General features: G+C 37.8%; 1 protein-coding gene across 1 annotated transcript in view; it reads left to right on the forward strand.

Moving 5' to 3' along the window:
• The window catches only part of NALCN (sodium leak channel, non-selective), a 295,705-nt gene that overhangs the window by 204,604 nt on the left and 70,007 nt on the right, over positions 1 to 21,094 (forward strand). Inside the window, exons 15-16 of the mRNA XM_015559118.1 lie at positions 8,725 to 8,861; positions 10,107 to 10,248. Coding sequence (XP_015414604.1) covers positions 8,725 to 8,861; positions 10,107 to 10,248 — 279 coding nt within the window. The remainder of the gene's footprint in view (positions 1 to 8,724; positions 8,862 to 10,106; positions 10,249 to 21,094) is intronic.

Below are 21,094 nucleotides of genomic sequence, written 5' to 3' on the forward strand. Positions count from 1 at the left end.
CGAGTGACACCAATTTGCATGTTTCTCTTTTATTAGTGTAGACTAGAGGCCCAGTGCACGAAATTTGTACATGGAGGGGTGTCCCTCAGCCCGGCCCCCAATCCAGGACCCCTCGGGGGATGTCTGACTGCTAGTTTAGGTTCGATCCCTGCGGTCGGACATCCATCTCGCAATCTGGGACCGCTGGGTCCTAACCACTTGCCTACCTGCCTGCCTGATCACACCTAACCACCTCTGCCTGCCAGCCTGATGCCCCTAATGGCTCCCCTGCTGGCCCGATCACCCCCTAACTGCTCCCCTGCCAGCCTGATCATCCCCTAACTGAGCCTCAGGCCGTTGAGCAGCCGTCATCCCCGGCTTGCCTGAGCCTTGGGCCAGCCCTGGGTGGCTGGGCAGCCACCATCCTCAGCTTCCCTGAGCCTCAGGCAGCTGCTGTGGCTTTGTCCAGAAGGATGTCCGGATGGTTGTCCGGAATATGTCTGGTCTATTAGCATACTACCCTTTTATTAGTATAGATTTTCCATACTAACAACTGGAAACCTACTTTTGCTCTACCCTGTATGTGCTTTCCTCGTCATTTATCTCCACTTACTGAGATGAGATCTTGTTCACATAGAACTACCAGTTACTGGGGCATAGTGATAGCTTCAGTTTTTTCCTTTCCTAATATCTTTTTATTTTATTTTTTTAGAGAGAGCAGAAGGGAGTCGGATAGAGAGATAGAACCATCAATGAAAGAGAAACATCTGAGGGTCGAGTCTGCAACCTGGGCATGTGCCCCTGATCAGGAATAGAACTGTTGACCTCTTGGTTCAGAGATCAACACTCAATCGCTGGGCCACACTGACAGAGCAGCTTTGGTTTTTATAGCACATTTCCCTTGAGTAATTCAAATTACAGGCAATATGCTATGTCACTTATATATCTGGCATTTATATAAAGGAATGAGGATTCCCATTTTTCATTTGAGAACATTGAAATCCAGAGTGGCTAAGAGATTATAAAATTGAACAAAAATTTAAATGTACATATTCTTACTTTTTTACTGTTTTTACTTAGAGGATATCGTCTCTTATGTTTTCTAAATCAAAAAGAGAGGACAGTTATATGAGAACACTATATATATTCTGAATTCCCTTTGGTATAGGCTTTATTCCTATTACTTACTAAATATTAATCTCATAACAGGAACCAAGCATCTAGTTTACATGAAACTTTAATTTCATCTGAAGTGAAGCAAAAAAAAATGCATTTTTTATCATAATGAACATGTTTCAATGACTCAGTTAATTCCCTAATGGGAACAATTGTGTTTCAGTTGAATAGCACAAGAAAGATATAATATAACATACAGGTTTTTGGACCTAGAAGAAAAGAAGACAAAAAAACATACCAAACAAAACTGTTCATTACTACTGTCTGTAAGAAATCAGTAACTTTATTAATGATATTTTAAGGGACAATAATATAAGGAAAACTTATTCCTTTGATATAATTTGTCACGTTGGTTTTCCCTCTTACTAACTGGTTAGCATTTTCTGCTAGCCTAGCCTTGTTGCAAATATTAATTATATTGCTGCACAAGGCACCCTTCTGCATGACATGTAAAGCCTGTAAAGACCTTAGGTTTAACAAGATCTTATGAGAGCATGAAAGGGAACATTCTGTGTGCTTCTGAGGGATGTCCAAAGATGGTGTAAACGCAACAGCCCGAGAGTGCTCTGCTGGCCTCCCAAACCAGGAAGCACAGCCACCACTCAATTCCCCAGTGTACCAGCTCCTCCAAGAACATCCCTCCTCTCCCCATCCCCTTCATGTGTATGCTGTAAAGATGAATGAGCAACAGCTCTTGAATCTGTTGAGGGATGTAGAAAAGGAAACACCACATGCCATTAATCAGTTATGAAATTACTTTGAACATTCTGGGGTGTCAGCTGTCACATAAAAATATAGCTTTTATGATCCATATGTAAACCAAGAAATGAGCCCTGCAATTTACATTCATAAAACCCCAATTTGACCTTGGAAGTACCGGATTTATTAAAAATTTTTGTAGAAGGGGAAAAACATCAAGGACTTAAGCACTTTTGAAAGGAAACATTTTTAAAAGGTAGGGTATTGCTGTCTTGCAAGCAATCAAGACAAACAGACCTTTGCCCGGGTAAACATGAAAAGGTCTTCCCCCCAAGAAATTCTTTATGGAATTCAACAGGCTAGGGAGAGATATAGTTTATATTTATATATCAATCTTTTATAGTAACACAGGGATATTAATAAAAACCAGCATGTCCGATCGTTCCTCCAGATAGCCCATCTGTTTTAACCCAGAAGCCCTGCCATTCGGGTTGTAAAATCACAGAGGCAAAATAGCAAGAGAAACTTTCTTGAAAAATCGTAGTTTATGCTTTAGGAAAAAACTCAATTCTGAATCACTGTGTCATGTGTAGCAAAAAAAAAAAAAAAAAAAAAAAAAAGCCATCATGCAAAGAAACAAAGAGAATTCTGCTTTCATCTATCCAGGTCACAAAGAGGAACTCCTTTCTCCAGATCAAAAATAATGTGATCGTTTTCATATACCGAACACTCAACAAATACTCGTCAGTCACGTTCACCCACAGATCTCTGCACGTCCAAACTAGCATGGACTAGATTCTAAAATGAGGACTCATTCCCAAGTCTGAATGCTTTTTAAATTGTTTTTCTTTTTGAAAAACCACACCAAAAATTACAAAAATGCTTAGTTGGTGTCATCCATCCATTCAGTTACTTGCCGCAGCATTCGGAAAGGAACTGAAATGAAATACTGTTTGAATATGTTAACAGAAGACAACACAGGCTGAAACGGGAAGATTTAAGCGATGAGGCAGAACAGGGTCTGTGTCGTGCAGAGCAATTACACCCAACTCTCTGGAGAAGCATAAGGAAAGCAGAACGCTTTCAGCTGCCCAGTGGGTAATGATATCTCGGCAAGGCAGGTGCTGAGCCAGAGAATAGCACTGAGCTTAGATGATTTATATTTTTTAAAGCTCAAGGTTTGAATTTTTTTTCTTTGATTCCCATTTCTTTTTTGAAAATGTGTGTTTTTTTGCCCTGTGAGTCTGGTACAAAGCTATCATCTGATCTGTGGCAGCCAGACCTCATGCCCAGTGGAAGCCATTTCAAACTCCTTCCTTTGTACTGTTCTTTACATTAGTTTTTTTTTTTTTTTTCAGGGTAAAGAATAGAATCTTGGGATTCTCTGCGTTATGTTCCTTCCATCCAAGAATCATGATCTTTGAAATACTTTTTACATGACCAATTGCAATTAGAATTGCTATATGATAGGTCTGCTTTTGTGGTGTAGTATAAAGATCTTAAATTATTATCCAGTTCTTATAGTCCATATTATTCACTCATTGCCATCAAAGCAAATTTGATCTTGGAAAATCTCTGCTTATAAGCAAGGAGGGGAAAAGCATTTGGATAAAAAGTAGAATACCATTTTATCGCATATTAAGGGAACTTTACAGTGGCTTCAAAATACCATGAAATATTATTCCTTATCCTGTTTGTCTCAACCTCCTCACACTTTCCACCATCTACTACCCCCTCCCCACACACACACACATCTTGAACTTTTCTCTCTTTTTCTCTTTATGTATCTTAATTCTAATCATGGGATGGGTAAGGAGGAATGGACACGGTTATGGTGATTACATGATTTTGCTCTACTGCATTATCTGCCCTTTTTGTAAAAAAAAATTTTTTACTGTACTATAATAAACACATAGAAAGAGACATTTTGCTTAATTTTTACAAACTGAACACATATAGCGCACAGATAAAAAAAAAATTTTAAAAAAAAGAGTAAAGGCCCGTTAGGAACTCCTTCTCCATACATCCTTCCAGTTGTTAGCTTCACCCCCATCCCTAGGTAACCACTCTCCTGAGGCTAAGCAGCATAGGTCATTGCTGTTTTTTAACTATAGCAATGGAATCATTCCGTATGGACTCTTTTGTTTTGTCTGATTGCCATCACTTAACGTTATGTTGTGAAATTCACAACTGCTATTCAAAAAGAGGTCCCTTATTTAGTGACTTAATAGAGAGGTCTGGTGTAGCTACCATTTGAGTAGCCACTCATCTTTCTCTGTTTTAATTGGCCCACCTGCACATCTATGGAGCAGCAATGCCTCATACTCAGGAAGAGGGTTGTAGTATCCTGAAGAAGCTTCTGAGTCATCAAAAAACAGCTTCTCATTTGTTCTTTGTTCTTTTTCCATACAATGATCAAACTCATGCTGAATTCTAATTTATTTATTCACTAATAGTTCTTGTGTTTTTACTCTCTAGAAGGTGCTATAAAGTAAATTTAAAAAAAAAATGGAATCTGGTCCCTAAGGAGTTTGCAGGTTTTAAGGAAGATAAGTAACTCTAATACAAATTAGAATAGGTTTTATTTTAAAAAACATATAGGTACTTTGATTAATTTTTATACTGGCAACCTAGATATGTTAAACATTATATTCTGGAATATTAGGTTAATATACTAGTAAAATGTTATGTCTGAATTTATTCTAAGCATTCATCAGTAAGTTCATCAATGGCAGACAGAAGTTCAGATTAAATGCCATAGAGTCAAATTTTATTCTCTTCTGTGAATCCAAGGACACCTATACTCCACACAAACACATTTATTTAATCGGTAAATAGATATTTTCTGCTTATCTCTCCATCCTTCAGGGAATATTTAAAATCCTTTCTTTTCTCAGTTATCTGCTAGAGAGTTTAGTTCTGCCATCTGATCAGTATACTTATTTATTCAACAAATATCTGTTTAGCTTACTTTGTGTGAAATATAGTGACACGCCCTGGATATGAAATTATGAAAAGCCCCCACACTATCCTTGCCCTCCTAGCATTTACAGTCTCAGGAAAGAGATACAGTGTTCAACTGGTCACATACTATAATTTCAAATAATGCTCTATGTAGTGAATTTAATAGTGCCTCCCCCCCAAAAAAATTCATGTCCTCCCAGAACCTCAGAATGGGATCTTATTTGGAAATCAGATTTTTGCTAATGTAATCAGTTAAAATCACACTGGTTTAAGGTGGATCCTGATTTCAGTGATCGGTGTTTTGGTAAGAGAAAAGAGAAAGATTCAGATAGAAAGACAGAAACTGAGGGGCAAGAAGGCATTTTGAGGACACAGGCATATAGTGAAGGGATGCAGCCATAAGGCAAGAAACACTAAGGACATGAGAAGCTTGGAAAAGTCAAGGACTGGTTCTTCCCAAGAGCCTTCTGAGAGAGCATGGCCTTCTGGGACTTTGATTTAGGAACTCTGGCCTCCAGAGCTCTGAAAGAATAAATTTCTGTTATTTTAAGATACCAGTCTTAAGATAATTTGTTATAGCAGTCCTAGGAAGCTAATACAATATGTATTAGATTGAGCCATACGAAATTGCCTATTTTGGGGTGCTTTGACCTACACAAACAACAATATAGTCCAACCCAATATGCAATGAGGAAGACCTTGTTGGTCACAGAAAGCTTCTCTGAAGAATTGGTAATGGAACTGAAATCAGAAGAACAAGTAGAAAAAGTTGATGAAGAATAAAAAAGAGACGGGGGGAGAAGAGCTCCCAACAGAGGGACCAGCATGTGCAAAGCCTCTGAGGCAGAGGGTCCAGACAATTTTGAGGAACTAGAAGAAGATGATATGTAGGCAGAGAGCCAGATGAGGCTGGACAGGTAGGGAGTAGCTAAATCGGGTATTAACTCGGAAAGATTGAGAGTTTTGAGAGCAATGGAGCACCATTGAATGGTTTAAGCAAGAAGGTGAGAATACTACTAGGGCGTGGAGAACAGATTCGAAGGAGCCAAACCAGATGGGAAGACCATGGAAGCTAGTACAGGAGCCCAGGTGGTATCTTTGACCAGAAAAGTATTGGTATGGATTGAGAGAATGGACACGCATAGGGGCTTTTAGAAAAGAGCCTCATATTTTTGTTTTGATGATATCTCCTGATTAATATACCATTTGCTCTTGAGTCTTTTGAACATTTAATTCTCATAAATGTGTATACCAGTGTTGGTACCTATAGATCCCCTATGTTGCCTAACAGTTAGGTGTAGCCATTCTGCTGCCCAAGAAGTCTCCGAAAGTAGAAGTAGCATCTTCATTTTTTTTTCTTATTTGTCTCTTTGCTGCTCACCTGTGTATCCAGCACTTTGTTTATATCTTGGCTAGAGTAGCTCTTCTATTTTATTGTCATAATCTGTTTTTATAACCATCTATTCGTTATAATGTGGATTCTGTGAGGGTAAATGCTGTCTTAGTTATTTTTCTAGCCCCAGAACTTAACAATGACCTGGCCTCTAGGATTTGATTTATAAGTGACTGCATCAATGTATAAATAAATCTGTCGGCAAATGCATGAACTAAATACCTTAGTTCTGCTCTATCTTCTCCGCTTTTCCGTTCTCTTTCTTTGGCCTCATATAATTGTCTTTCTTTCTGGTCTGACTTAACTTACCAACTGCTTTTTCTTTTTCAGTATACTTTACTTAGTTGTGTCAATGAGCTTTTAGAAAAGAAGTCTCTTTTTCATGAACATCTTTGTTTATGTGTGGAACCCTTTTTCTAATCGCCTACATCTCATGGACATGCTAGTCATTTTGTTTTGTGCCTTTGGGAGCTAATCCTTTATCACTGTCATTATCATAATCATCAAATTATTGGGAACGTGCTGTGCTCAGTGCTCCATTTCGGGAGGGAGGGAGGCAATGAGCAGGAGCAACCCCTTCCCTAAATGAGATTACCACCTATGACAGGAAACCAGACAAGCCACAGAATTAAATAAAACATTGAAATGGCAAAAGTGAATTGTTTCCATTATGTAAAACAAAGATGTTAGATTTTGTAGTACAATGAGAAAAGGGGCACATTTCTCTGATCTAGAAATGAAACAAATAATCTCACTATGGCTCACAACCAATTGGAGAACTGAGCCATATATTGTATTAAAATTGTGATGTTCTCCAAAAATGCAGCCTCATGTTTTCTCTGGTCAGTTGGGATATCCCCCATATGGGTACAAGGCAGCTGCTACCTGTCTTCCCGTTATAAGAACTCTTACCGTAATCTTTCCACAAACACAAGACAAATTGTAATTATAGAGGAAAGCATACTCAACAAGAGATGAGAAGCTGATGGTTTTGGAATCATCATAACCTGACTAAAAAGGCTGCCTGAATTAGATGTACTCATCATACAGAATCCATGTTCAAAGACGCAGGTTGCAGAGTCAGGACAGGAGAGAGGGTGGACCTGCAGAGGTGAATTCCGTCTGTACAAAGGTCAGGGAGGAAGGGAAAGGTCAAGAGCAGTAAGGAAGGGCCTCAAGAGAAGCCAGCCATGGGAGGGGAAAGAAGGGAGGCTGAGCAAGTGTGGAAGCCATTACATCATATTTCAAGCAGAATTTTGCCAGCCCAGTCCATTCTTACGATGTCTCCTTCGCTCAGCGTTGGTTCCAGTTTGTGATGTTAAGCCTTGGCTTCCCTGAATCCTGATTTGTAGAAACATAAAAACCCATCAGAAAGAATATATGCACCCCAATGCTCATAGCAGCATTGTTTACAATAGCTAAGAGCTGGAAACAGCCCAAGTACCCATCAGTAGATGAGTGGCTAAATAAGCTGTGGTACATTTACATCATGGACTTCAAAAAGGAGATCTTATCCTTTTGCGACAGCACGGATGTACCTGTAGACTGTTATGCTAAGTGAAATAAGCCAGTTAGAGAAAGACAAATATTACGTGATCTCACTTATATGTGGAATCCAATGAACAAAATAAACTGACAAACATAATAGATCTAGAGGCATGGCTACATGGAACAAAATAACAGATCTCAATGTAGAGGAGGCTAGAGGGGACAGGAAGAGATTAACCAAAGAATATATATTCATATGTGCATAACCCATAGACACAGACAATAGTGTGGGGAAGGCTTGGGAGGAGGGCTTGGGTGGAGTGAGGAAAAAGGGGCAAAATGGGGATCATCTGTGATACTGTCAATGATCAAATTTTAAAAAAATTGAAACCATCTTATAGAAAAATGCATACATACATACATACATACATACCATTTGCTTATCATTTCTTATAGAGATACTTAATAGCACATAATGTAATAATTCCCAACCATCTTTTTTACTATATAGAAAACTCTTCTGTGTTGTTTCCATTTTGAGCTTTTCTTTTTAATCTGCTACAATAAGTGACCAATTTTCTTCACATTTTCCCTCTTTTCAAATAGCACTACTTAGGATTTTCATTTATTATTTTATCCATTTGGATTCTAATTCTAGCACACAATTATAAAACACATTCTATTGTTTGGTTATGTTAGTGATAAATAAGTCAACAATAAAAAATGTTTGGTATGAAAAGGGGCCTACATTTGGGAATAAAATCACATAATTTTTTTTCTTCTAATTTTTTTTCTGGTTTAGATTTTTGTTTAGTTTTGGTTTTGTTTTGGTTTTCCCATGCTCAGTTTGAGCGCTCAGAGAGCAATGGAGGGCAGGGACAGAAGTATACTTGGTAGTTCTTTGCTGCCATCTACTGTGTCTTCATGTAACAACTCTTGTTTCTTTGATTCAAAAAAATTCATAATCTATGACTTACAGCACTATAGTTTCCTCCCTTTTCTCCTTCTTTCTATTTTTTCTTTAGTTAAAGCAAAGTGAAGCAAATGCAGATACCAAGGAAAAACTCCCTCTGCGTCTTCGAATCTTTGAGAAATTTCCAAACAGACCGCAGATGGTGAAAATCTCAAAGCTTCCTTCAGATTTTACAGTTCCTAAAATCAGGTATGAACGTATTACTTTCTTTATCTCAAATATACTCTAAATTACTCATCTTACATCTGATTCAGCCCTTCTTTTCAAACTCATGTGGTTGTGAATTTTTTAAAGTTATTCTCTGTATTTCTACTCACTCTGTGTTTACAAACCATTGACCCCTTTAAGCAGTATACTCAGAGCAGTGTCATCTGACAAGTATATTAGCCTTAGCAAGAAGGCTGCTACCACTGCTCCCCCCTGAGGTGCTCCTCGGGGATTTGACTTCCCAGGTAACTGGCGAAGGTCGTTGAGGTCACAAAGATGGCAGATAGACATCCACCTCTACCCTCAACTGAGGCCCTTCTGTTTTCAAATCCATAGAGAAATGGCACTGGCAGGTTTCTGTACTACTGTAACAGCATTTGTTTAGGGTGCCATGTCTGATTAAAATATAATTTGTCTTCCTCTTTTTGTTAGAAGAACCATGGCATTACCCACTCCCACCAATTTGATTTTCTACCATTTTGCCCTCCAATTACACAGTTGCATAGAAAATGCTTTAAAACAGTTATTTTAAAAAGTTAAAGGAAATTCTTTCAGTTATAGGTCAAAAATTACAAACAGAACCAGGGTACTATGAAATATGACCTTATTATGTAACGGGTTTTAAAAAACAATTCTATGGGGCCATTATAAAAGTATGAGACTAGAGGTGGTACAATAATATTTAAAATTCAAATAGAAATATATTTTGTATTTCTGGTTTTTTAAAAAATCTAAAAGCTGAAAATATGAGGTATAAAAGACATGTAAATTAGATACAAGATTAGTGGTTATTTGAAAAGATGTTATTTGAATTCTCACCATGCTGTAGAGATTAGATGAAGTAACTTTTTTTGAGTTATTTTGAGTCTTTAAATGCAAAATTATCTCTCAGATATTCTTAAGATGATTGGAAGTTCAGAGAAATTAACTAATTCTTTCAAGTCTTTGAAGGGGAAAAAGTATCTTATTACCACAATAGGATTAAAAGATACTATGAATTACCAAACTCATAGTATCTTTTAAGTTATTTCAGGGACATTACCTTTGTAAAGCAGTAATGACCAAGATTTAGGAAACTTTCTCTAAATTCATTACTTTGGTAATTCATCTATGTCATATCTTGTTGTCTACAAACTTTGTCAGTGCTTTATTATAGCTTAAGCAAAATGCCACCACTTGCTCCATCTCATCAATAATGCTTCATGTATGTCTACTTCATTTGCAAAGGGAAAGTTTTATGAAGCAGTTTATTGATCGCCAGCAACAGGACACTTGCTGCCTCTTAAGAAGCCTTCCATCAGCGTCTTCCTCATCATGTGATCACTCCAAACGGTCTGCAATTGAGGACAACAAATACATTGACCAAAAAGTAAGCACCCCTGTCTCTAATAACCACATTTATCTTAAGCGCATATGTTAGAGAACAAAACCACAGAACTGTGTGGGGTTCTGAAATCTAATGTCTCAGGAGATTAATGAGAAACATTTCTTTGTAGAAGGAATCATTACACCTAACATTGCTTAATTTATAAATTTAAATTTTGGATTTCTATAAGTGAACATTCGAGCCATGCCATGTAGCAGAAGTGTGACTTGGAATAGGTCAGTTCCCTCCTCTAACCTGCATTTTCTCACCTGCAGCAGGAAGGGCTCAGGTCTCTACGGTTCAGCCCAGGTTTAACGGTTGCCTGTCTGTTGCCTTTTGCAAGAAACCATGCTTATTTCAGTTGTTATACACCAGGGAGAATAACCAGAGCAAGTTTCCCTAAAATCAGTCAAAATAATTACCACTTATTGCCATTAGTAAGTGGCAGGAATTTTCCTAGACACATTATCTAACTCATGCTCTGATTTACCTATTTCTTTGTCATTTGAAAAGTGATATGGAATTTTTTTTCTCATATTCCACTGTTAGAACATGAAAGATCAATGATTAAAATGAGATTAAAGATGAGAGTTTGCAAAGGCATCTAATATACTTGCAAGTATTTCTTCTCATAAGTCTTAGTTTATTTTTAATTTCTTTAAATCCTTCGTGCCCTTTTTGTTTATAATCAAATACATATTTCTCTATCATCATGTAAAAATAAAATACCAACTCTTTCATTTTCCAGCATTCTCTATTTCTCCCCCCATTTCCCTCCTACCCCATAAGGGTTATATTATCAGAGTACCTTTGCTTTTCTCCTCTCCTTCTTTCCCACCATCCCCTACTCAAACTTGAACTTCTCCCCCTTACCATCCTCCTGCCAATTCCTCTGTTTTCTGCTGTAGTTTAGTGATTATGTTCTCAATTGTTATGATCATCATTTCTTTTGCAACATGTCTGTTCTTGTTCAAGGATTTTTATTTATTTAATAGAGGCCCGATGCACGAAATTTATGCAAGACCCTTGGCCCCTACCACTGCGGCAGCCCCCTCTGCCTCAGCCCCCCACCTGCTGCGGCTTTGTCTGGAAGGAAGTATGTCCAGAAGGACATCAGTCTAATTAGTATATTATGCTTTTATTATTATAGATTTTCTTTTAATCATCAAAGGATTTCATTCTTCTATATCATAGATTCCAACATTATAGATTGGAAATCTAATGTCAATCTCTTTTTTTTTTCACTTGAAAGATTTATGTTGTTGGTTGGTTGGTTTTCTGATTTCTTTGGGGAAGCTTGTAAGACTTTCTGAGCATCCTTAGAGTTCAGATCTTTACTGTGATATACTTTGTATGCCTCTTATCATTTGAACTGTCCAAACTAGGGAGTCTTCTCAGCTGGCAGGCTAAGATATTTGTCAGGAAAATTTTTATTATTTATTCAGTTATTACTTTTCCATCTACTCTTTTTCCCCCTCCTCATTTTCGCTTATGATCGGTGTCTCTCTATTTTTCTCTGTGCTTTAAAATATTTGTTCAGCTTGATCTTCCAGTTCACTAATTTTGTCTCAACTAAGATCATCCTTTGCTTTTAAATTTTGAGTGAAAAGTTATGAAATGTGTGTGTGCACACACATGCACATGCAGTACTCTTAGCTCACCTTAAAGACTTAAACTCTTTTTATTATTATTAAATATGTCTCCTTTATTCTCCACAGTTATATTTCACTCAATATTATATATAGGGCATGGATGCAAAAGTTCATATGTCAGCTAACAATCTGGTGAGAGGATAAAATGGCCTGGTTTCATCCAGTGAGTCTGAAATTGCATTTTACATACTAGGAATGCTTATTTCCTAAATTTTATTTCAAAAGATGGTAAGCCATAGGTGTACATTGAACCCTCACATAGGGTTGTGGCCAGCTCTCTCCAGGAAGAGTGTGGAGAGCTGATATCATTTTATGCCCAAAGTGTGAAATCCAGAACATGCTTTTTAAAAATCACTAGTAACATTATCCCACTGGAAACACAAAATCCTATATAATAAAAGGCTAATATGCAAATTGTCCCCTCGACCAGGAGTTCAAACAGGGGGCAGGGCCGGCCAGCCAACCACCGTAGCCCCTCCCCCTCCAGCCCATCCCTATTGGCCCTTATCAGGGCGGGCTGGCAAACCCCACCCATGCACGAATTCGTGCACCAGGCCTCTAGTTAAACTATAGTTCAGAAAACATATTTTCTCTCTAAAAGGAAACATAACGTTTTTCAAAAATTTGAACAGCATGTTTTGAAATAGGTAAGGAAAAAAATTTAAAAGATTCTTGGCAGGTGTGGAGGGTTGTGAGTAAAGTTTAAGGAGAATTTGTCATACCCTTTTGTGTGCCACCAGCATCCCTCCTAGGGGATCATTGTCTTGGGTTACACTCAGAGAACTTCATATGCCATTTCTGATTTCTTTGTGTCCTTATATTTTGGGGGCTTTTTAAAAATCTTCTCATTTAACAGTTATCTTTAATTAACTGAAAGTAAGAGGATAATTATAGTTGTATTCTGTAATCTTATACTTGAGCCTCCCTCATAATCTCCTAAAATACAGTGAACTGGCAATACCCTGCTTCTTGGTGATAGCCAAGTCACTCAGCATCTAAAAGAAACTAGAATTGTTGAAGAGGGTTGGCAGTCCCCAATCTATAAGGTCAGTTGATTGAAACACGCAATACAGGATCTTATACAAGAAAAATAAATTGTCAGTAATGGTTAGGCTGCCCTTCATTCCCATGAAAGCCTAGTTGGAATAATATTGTTTATCCCCTTAACAGCCTTCATGATCTGGGTAAATGCTGCAATGCAGAAAGTGGGATATAGAGAATGTATTTTCTCTTCATCTTAGTGGCTGCTACCCAGTGTGGCAGCAGCAAGAAGACTTACCCGTGTGGCCATCCATTCTTAAAGCTTAGGTTGCCTGAAAAGTAAACTTAATAACATCTTTCACTTCAGCTCCATCAGTTACTGGAGTTCTTCGTAAATACTTAGGACTCATCATCCTTGTTGAGTGCCACTTGGGCCAGGGAACTCAAACCAGACAATCCCACCCACTGAACATCAGAGGTGAAGATTTGCAGGAAGCAGGAATCAAAGAGAAAGCAGTTTGGTATTTTCATTTTTTAATATGGCAAGCCCTTTTCACTTTTATTAAGAAACCCTAGAGCCACTTAAAAGCAAAAATACATAAACACCAACAAAAATCCTGAACAGAGATTAGCTCCCCAGTAAAGTATTAGGAAATTTCCATTACAATCCTAGTTGTCTTCGGAAATGCCAGTCAGTGTCATATGGATGGCAAGGCACTTCACTTTATGTGAAAAAATTCTTCCAACACCAACACAAATTGAGACTGTTTTTCCTCAAAAAGTGGTAAGAAATAAAAAGAAAATGAAAGTCTGGCTTATCAATGATTCTATAATATGACAAAGAAACAATAAAATAAAACCTTCCCCTTAATGATTACCAGGAAGGGGAAACTTCACTACCCTACAGGGAAGCACTTTTGCCAGGGAAAACAGAGTCCCAGAAACCTAAAGATCACAAGTGAAGCAGGGGAAAAAAGACCAAACCTGACAACAAAGGCTAAGGGGCAAGGGGAGGGAGAGTAATTAAGCCAGTTGGTCGGCAAACTCATTAGTCAACAGAGCCAAATATCAACAGTACAATGATTGAGATTTCTTTTGAGAGCCAAATTTTTTAAACTTAAACTATATAGGTAGGTACATTGTTATTAACTCAATTAGGGTACTCCTAAGCTGGCCTTTGCTAAAACGTCCTCAATCTGATTGAGGTACGTTCGCTGATGTTGACCCCTTCCAACTCTCCCATCCACACTCGTCTTTGTTAAGCAATGCAGGAAACACAAAAGCACACATAAGGTAAGGTTTTCTCAGAGTAATTACCCTGGGTTTAAACATCCATAAGCAATTCCTATGGCAGTCTCACTCTGCAGAGGTCATGCTTTTAAAATAGCCGTGTTTAGTTACCTTTATCATGTGGTTTAACATACTTGTTCTTCTCCTTGTAAACAATAAGCAGACAAAAATGTAAAAGCCTGAAGCCATTGTTGAGGCCTGCCCAGATCCTACAGAAAGGATAAATCTGCAAATCTTGAGAGGAGTTTTTCTAGTTTCCAGGCAGAAGAAAATCAGTCAGTGGTTTTCTACCTATTTTTTTCTCCATATTATTGAAATTAAACCCTAGGTTTATTAAGTTGAGTGCTTGTTAATAAACTGAGACGTAACTTGGCTTTCCAATAACTCTAGTTAACAAAAGCAGCCCAGTCAGTCCTCAGACAGGAATCATCTCATCAAAGTCAAGATCCCACTGTAGTTGGATCAGGGCACTCAAGCTGTCCTTTAACTGAGCTACGTGATCTTTCTGTCCTGCTGTCCTGGATGGCGTGCCATATCTGGGATCAACATCTACAATGATCTGAAGAAAATGAGTAAACTCACAGAGTTATATCAGCCTGAGGCCCAGGGAGGGATTGGGGCTGTCCCAGCCAACTCCTATACAGTGCCAGAACCCATATATGTAAGAACAGTGAATATTTCTCAAATATTATGCTCATAAATAATTATGATTAGTGGACATTTGGTCCCCTCTAAAACATCCATAGAGACATTTGATCTGCACAGTTAATAAAAATCTCACTCTTCTGCAACGTTCGAACCCCTACCCCTCTACCTAACCCATGTGCTGTTACCAGCTAGGTTACCAAGGCTAGAAGAGTTATTATTGACAATACAGCCATAACACAGTTATTGGACCAATAAAACATGATAGTATTTTATGGATTAATCCTGTAGACCAAAAGTATAAATACATCTTATATTTGAACCTAGTGGCATTTTTCTCTGTGTGGACACTTGACAGAATCAAATATTAAGGACCACTTGGTGTAGACCAGATGTCTCCATGGACATTTTGAACAGGACATATATGTCCTGCAATGGCCTTTTACCTGCCTCCTTTCTGCCAAGCATATAGGAAGTTCCACATTAAGTCTTTACAATTAGCATCTATGCATGTACAAAATAGGAGGAAAACAATAGAAGTAATTGCTGTGTTTTGTTTACCCTTTCATTTGCATAACTCTTCAACATTCACTCATTCAACAAACATGTATGAAGCACCTGTCTTTCCTCTGGCATTTTCCTGGGTCCTGGGAATTCAACAGTGCCCTCTAGAAGCTTATAATCTAACGGGAAGGAACACATGTAAATGGATGAAAATAAAAAGAATTACAGGAACACGAGACAGGACCTAAGTCCTCCTTACGGGAGAAGAAAGTTTGAGCGATACAGGAGTAAGGTGCTCCAGGCAGAGAGGAAGGCATGTGGAAGGACACGGAAAGCATAACATGCTTGACATGTGAGAAGCAGAGTAGAATAGAAATGGAGTGATATAGCTTTCAATCCTCACCTATAAAATAGAGATTTTTATTTTTAAGTTTTTTATGATGATTTAAAAATATATGTGAAGTGCACCTAGCATATGTGCCTGTCATACCAGAAAAGAAAGGTTATTAATATTAAATTATACTGTGAAGTCAGACTCAGCAAATAGACTTGTATTAATCAATCCAGGCAAATGACTTTACTTAAATTAACCTTCAGCTGTAACAGTCTAGTTGAGCACAATATATTAAGTCCTGCTTTATTTTCCTTATTGTCCACAGAATCTGATCTCTTTTTTAGTCTGATTTTTAATGACATTTTAGTTACTAACCTCCATTGCCTGTCTAGTGTCTTAGACTCTCAAAAAGTAAATTAAATTGTTCTGGAAAGATTTGCTCTTCACAAAGCTTTGTTGATTGCCATTCAGCACTTTGTAATTTTCTGTGTGATTATAGAGTATTCGATGATTTGTTCCAGGAACTCCACACATAGCAAGTTATTCAGCCTCATCTGTAATTTCCAGGATGAGCATTTACTCACTTTTAAAAAGAGAACAGCCCGTTTTTATCTTTAGGGCTTTTGCTCTTCTGAAAGAATCTTCTAAAATGACAGCTTAGCATCTCTGCAGTGTCATTCAAGATATTTCTCTAGGACAGTGGTCGGCAAACTGCGGCTCGCGAGCCACATGCGGCTCTTTGGCCCCTTCAGTGTGGCTCTTCCACAAATACCTCGTGCGGGCACGCACAAACAGTGCGATTGAAACTTTGTGGCCCATGCGCAGAAGTCGGTATTTTGTGGAAGAGCCACACTCAAGGGGCCAAAGAGCCGCATGTGGCTTGTGAGCCGCAGTTTACCAACCACTGCTCTAGGAGATAGTGTGATATTGCCACCTAACCAGGGCCTGTATCCCAAAGATGCCATGTAGTGTGGTCCAAGGGAGGGAAAAATTGGTGGTCATCAGACCAAATATGAAAACCCTATCTATGCACTTGTCTCTTTAGCATAAAAATGTTTTAGTATTTCATTGATTGTCCATCTAGTTACAATCATGGAACAGAAACAAAAAACATAAGGGAAAACGTTGTTTTTATTCTTATTGATCTTTGCGGTTTTAGCTCAGATTAAAATACAGCTGCATTTGAGTACACATTCTTTCATCTGACAGTCATTTATTGAGGATCTTTAAATGCAAACAGTGTGCTGGGTCCTGGGTAAAAAACACATTTTACTGCTTTTAACTAACAGGAAAGTAGGAATTCCCTATCAGTGATTTTTTTAAAAGAACATTTAATCGTGTGGTCATTTTTGGTTTGAGGTTATATGTAATTTGTTTGCATTCCTTCTATCACACACCATTACCACCAACAACCACCAACCACCACCACAACTTTATTTCTCCTGCCTTTTGTGCTCCTTTCTTTTCTTAGTGATAGCAATTCTTCCCCAACATTGGTTGTCTAATTCTCTTCCTAATGTTCTCCTGTCCTCCTCAAAGCCTTGCTGATGATATGCGACTAAACCAGGGGAAATCTTTGTCCTATCCCTGTCCGAAGCCCTCTGGCACACCATTTACTCCAGGTTTTCTGTATCTCAAACAGAAGGTCATTTCTTTTTCCCTTCTCAGAGTGCTCCGTTTATTTATTTATTTTTTGTGTTATGTTGTAACATTTTTTTTTTAATGAGTGCTCCGTTTAAAAGCAATTTCCATAGAGAGTATCTTTAAGCCAGTGGTCAGCAAACTCATTAGTCAACAGAGCCAAATACCCACAGTACAACGATTGAAATTTCTTTTGAGAGCCAAACTTTTTAAACTTAAACTATATAGGTAGGTACATTGTTATTAACTTATTTAGGGTACTCCTAAGGCTTAGGAAGAGCCACACTCAAGGGGCCAACAAGCCGCATGTGGCTCACGAGCCACAGTTTGCCGACCACGGCACTAGTCTAGCTGATGTAAGGTGTAGAAGATTTGGCCAAATCTGCAATGACAGGCTACTACCTTAGTGACTAATGCATTGTCATAAAATTCAAGTACAAAAAAGTCAAGCCAATTAAGTTTCCAGTCATTTAGTTTCTTTCTAGTTGTGCAATGTTTTTCTATATATCAAGTGAATTGATACATTTCAAACTAACTAGTGCCCCCTTGTAATTTTTATGTCATTCACATTTATTTCAAGGATTCCTTTTGTTAGAAAAAAAATGTGTAGAACAGAAAAGAGAGTCATTTTTTGTTTGTTGTTGTTGTTAGTTCTCATCCAATGAAATTTTTCCATTGATTTTTAGAGAGAGTGGAAGGGAGTGGGAGAAACATAGAGAGAATCAGTGTGAGAGCAACACATCAATTGGTTGCTTCCCACATGTACTCTGGCCAGGGCTGGGATCGAGCCTGCAACTAAGGTACATGCCATTGACTAGAATTGAACCCAGGACCCTTCAGTCTGCGGGCCAATGCTCTATCCACTGAGCCAAAACCTCTAGGGCAAGTCATCTTTTAATATTAAGAAGTTTATTCATTCTTGAAATATATTTCAAAAACAAACTATGTGCAGTGAAGGGAAATATAATGGACAAGAAATATACAATCCTTACCATATGGAACATATGACCTAGTGAAATTCACAGAAAGATAAAAAGATGTGTCATATACAGAGCAGGGATTGACATGTATGGGGTTCCTAGGAGCCCAAAGAAGAAGTGAAGATGTGTGTGTGTGTTTGTGTGTGTGTGTGTGTGTATGCATGCACACGCACACATACACATTTATATTTATGTATTTTAATTTTTATTCCTGTTGTGTTTCTTTAGGATTCAGAATTTACAGTGTTGAAATAATTTAAGATCAGAAATCTATCATTCCTTTTTACAAAATTCACATTCTAAGACATATTTGATATTATAATGCTATTCACCTGTATGTACATTATAATATGACTTTTGATCTTGCTGCCACTTACACCAAATTTTAAAATATTTTCTTTCCAAGCATAATGTCAATTTTATAAAAACTTTACTTTATAGAAAGATCTTGCCATACACATGATCTGTCATATGCACCTTGATACTAATTTTCAGTTCACAGGTGCATGAAAAATTCAAATATAGACAAATGAGGCATCAGCCTATGTAATTTAAGTAATTGCTTATTTTTAATTATTATATTTTATGTGGGAGACTTATTCAATAAAGTGGCTCATAACAATAATTGCACAATACCTTTCCAGCAGAAATGACATGCATCAAGCCCTGCTCATTGAACCTTGATTTTGTGCTTTATCGTCATATATTTTTAAAAGATTTTGTATTGATTCTTTAGAGAGAGAGGAAGGGAGAGGGAGGCAGAAAGAGAAATATCGATGCAAGAGTGAAATGCTGATCGGCTGCTTCCAGCACCTGGGATCGAGCTTGAAACCTGGACATGTGCCCAAACTGGGAATTGAACCAGCAACCCTTCAGTACACAGGATGATGCCCAACCAACTTAGCCACGCTGGCCAGGGCTATGATCATATTTTTACAAACATTTTCCTATTATTATCAATCCATTAATATTTTTAAAAGTGAAAAAAATAAAAATAGGGCCTTTACACTTTTTCCCAGTTAGAAACAGAAATGTATTGTTAGCAACTCCAAATCAGAAAAGTTAGTCAAATACTTATAGTATTTGTTGTTTCTTTCTCAAATAAATATTAATGGCTTCATTTTAAAATGAAACTACTATTTTTTATACCTAAGCACTGCACCACTCCAAAAGAATCTGATATTCCCTAATGGGTCTGTGGTTACTCCCAGGTGTTTGAATAAATTGAATTAATATCCTAGTTAATTGAAAGATATGATAGGGCCCTGATTTTAAGGAATCAGTAAATGTATAATATAAATACTTATAACCATACTGGCTTTAATGGCTTAGAAAAGTTCATTGATCTCTTTTAGTGTTTCAGGATTGTTATTCTGGAAATAAATTAGGCATATATAGATAGAATAAATAAAAAATTGCTAGTACAGATTTTACAGTAGGATATAGGATAAAGAAGAACTTACATGTGAGTAAAGCAAATCTTTTAAGTCAAGAAGACAATATTACAGTTTTGTATGGGAAATGCTTTTTTAATACTGTTAAACCTAATGACATCTTTTCCATTGTTGTTGTTTTTTAGAGTGGAAGGGTGTGGGGGGGGGGGCGGCGGAGAGAAACATCACATCGATTGATTAACTCTTGCAACCAGGGATCGAACCTGCAACCCAGGTACATGCCCTTGACTGGTAATCAAACCCACAACCCTTCGGTGCACACACCAATGCTCTAACCATTGCACACACCAGTCAGGACAAACCTAGTGACATTTTACATAGACACCATGATGTAGTGAAAAGATAGGAACATTGAAGCCATACAATCCAGAGCTCTAATCATAATTCTGCACTTATATCTTGGTAACCTTAGACAACCTAATTCAGGGGTCCTCAAACTACGGCCCGCGGGCCACATGCAGCCCGCTGAAAACATTTATCCGGCCCGCCAGGTGTTTTTGCCACCACTGTGTGCATAGGAATTTGTTCATAGTTTTTTTTTAAACTATAGTCCAGCCCTCCAACAGTCTGAGGGACAGTGAACTGGCCCCCTGTTTAAAAGGTTTGAGGACCCCTGCCCAAGACACTCAGAAGCCAGGATTCTAGAACATGGATCTGCGACACGGCAGCTACAAGGTGTAGAAGCTGAGGTATGCAATTACCTGGGTTCTGTGCATCTGCGTTATGAGGGTCCTTGTCTATGCGTGCCCCCTGCCCCCCACCAACCCACACACTCACATTCCTCCCGATCCGCTTGTTGATCGGGTTCATGAGGAAGGAGGAGAAGAAACCGCTGAGATACATCACCAGTGGGATGGTGGCGATGAACTTCTGTTGGGGCAGAGAAATATTTAGAATAATATCAACCATGAAAACAGCAGAAGGAAAGAAATAATAAAGATAAAAGCAGATATTAGTCAAATGAGAAAAAAAGCAATAAATAATATCAATAAAACTAAAATTTTGTTCCTTGAAAAGACTAATACAAGTTATAAATCTGCATCATATTCAACAAAAAATTAAGGAGCTTAAGTTTACAAGTGAAAAAAGAATGCTAACCAGATGTAAGAATGTAAGTAATATAAGATATCAGTAATATTGTTCTCACAAGCCATTCCTGAGGAAACTACTAAAAACATGCTTTGGACAACCAAAATGAGCTCCAAAAATGACCCTAAGACATTGACATAAGAAGTAGTGGTAAGCATTCAAGATATAATTAAATGACTACATGAGAATTAAAATGAAGAATAAAATATGTAATAGCTATTTGCTCTGCTCTGCTAATATGAACACAATACTTATATACAGATAAGAGAGGAGAACGGG

The sequence above is a fragment of the Myotis davidii genome, unplaced genomic scaffold, assembly GCF_000327345.1.
Source record: "Myotis davidii unplaced genomic scaffold, ASM32734v1 scaffold450, whole genome shotgun sequence".
Lineage (NCBI taxonomy): Eukaryota > Metazoa > Chordata > Mammalia > Chiroptera > Vespertilionidae > Myotis > Myotis davidii.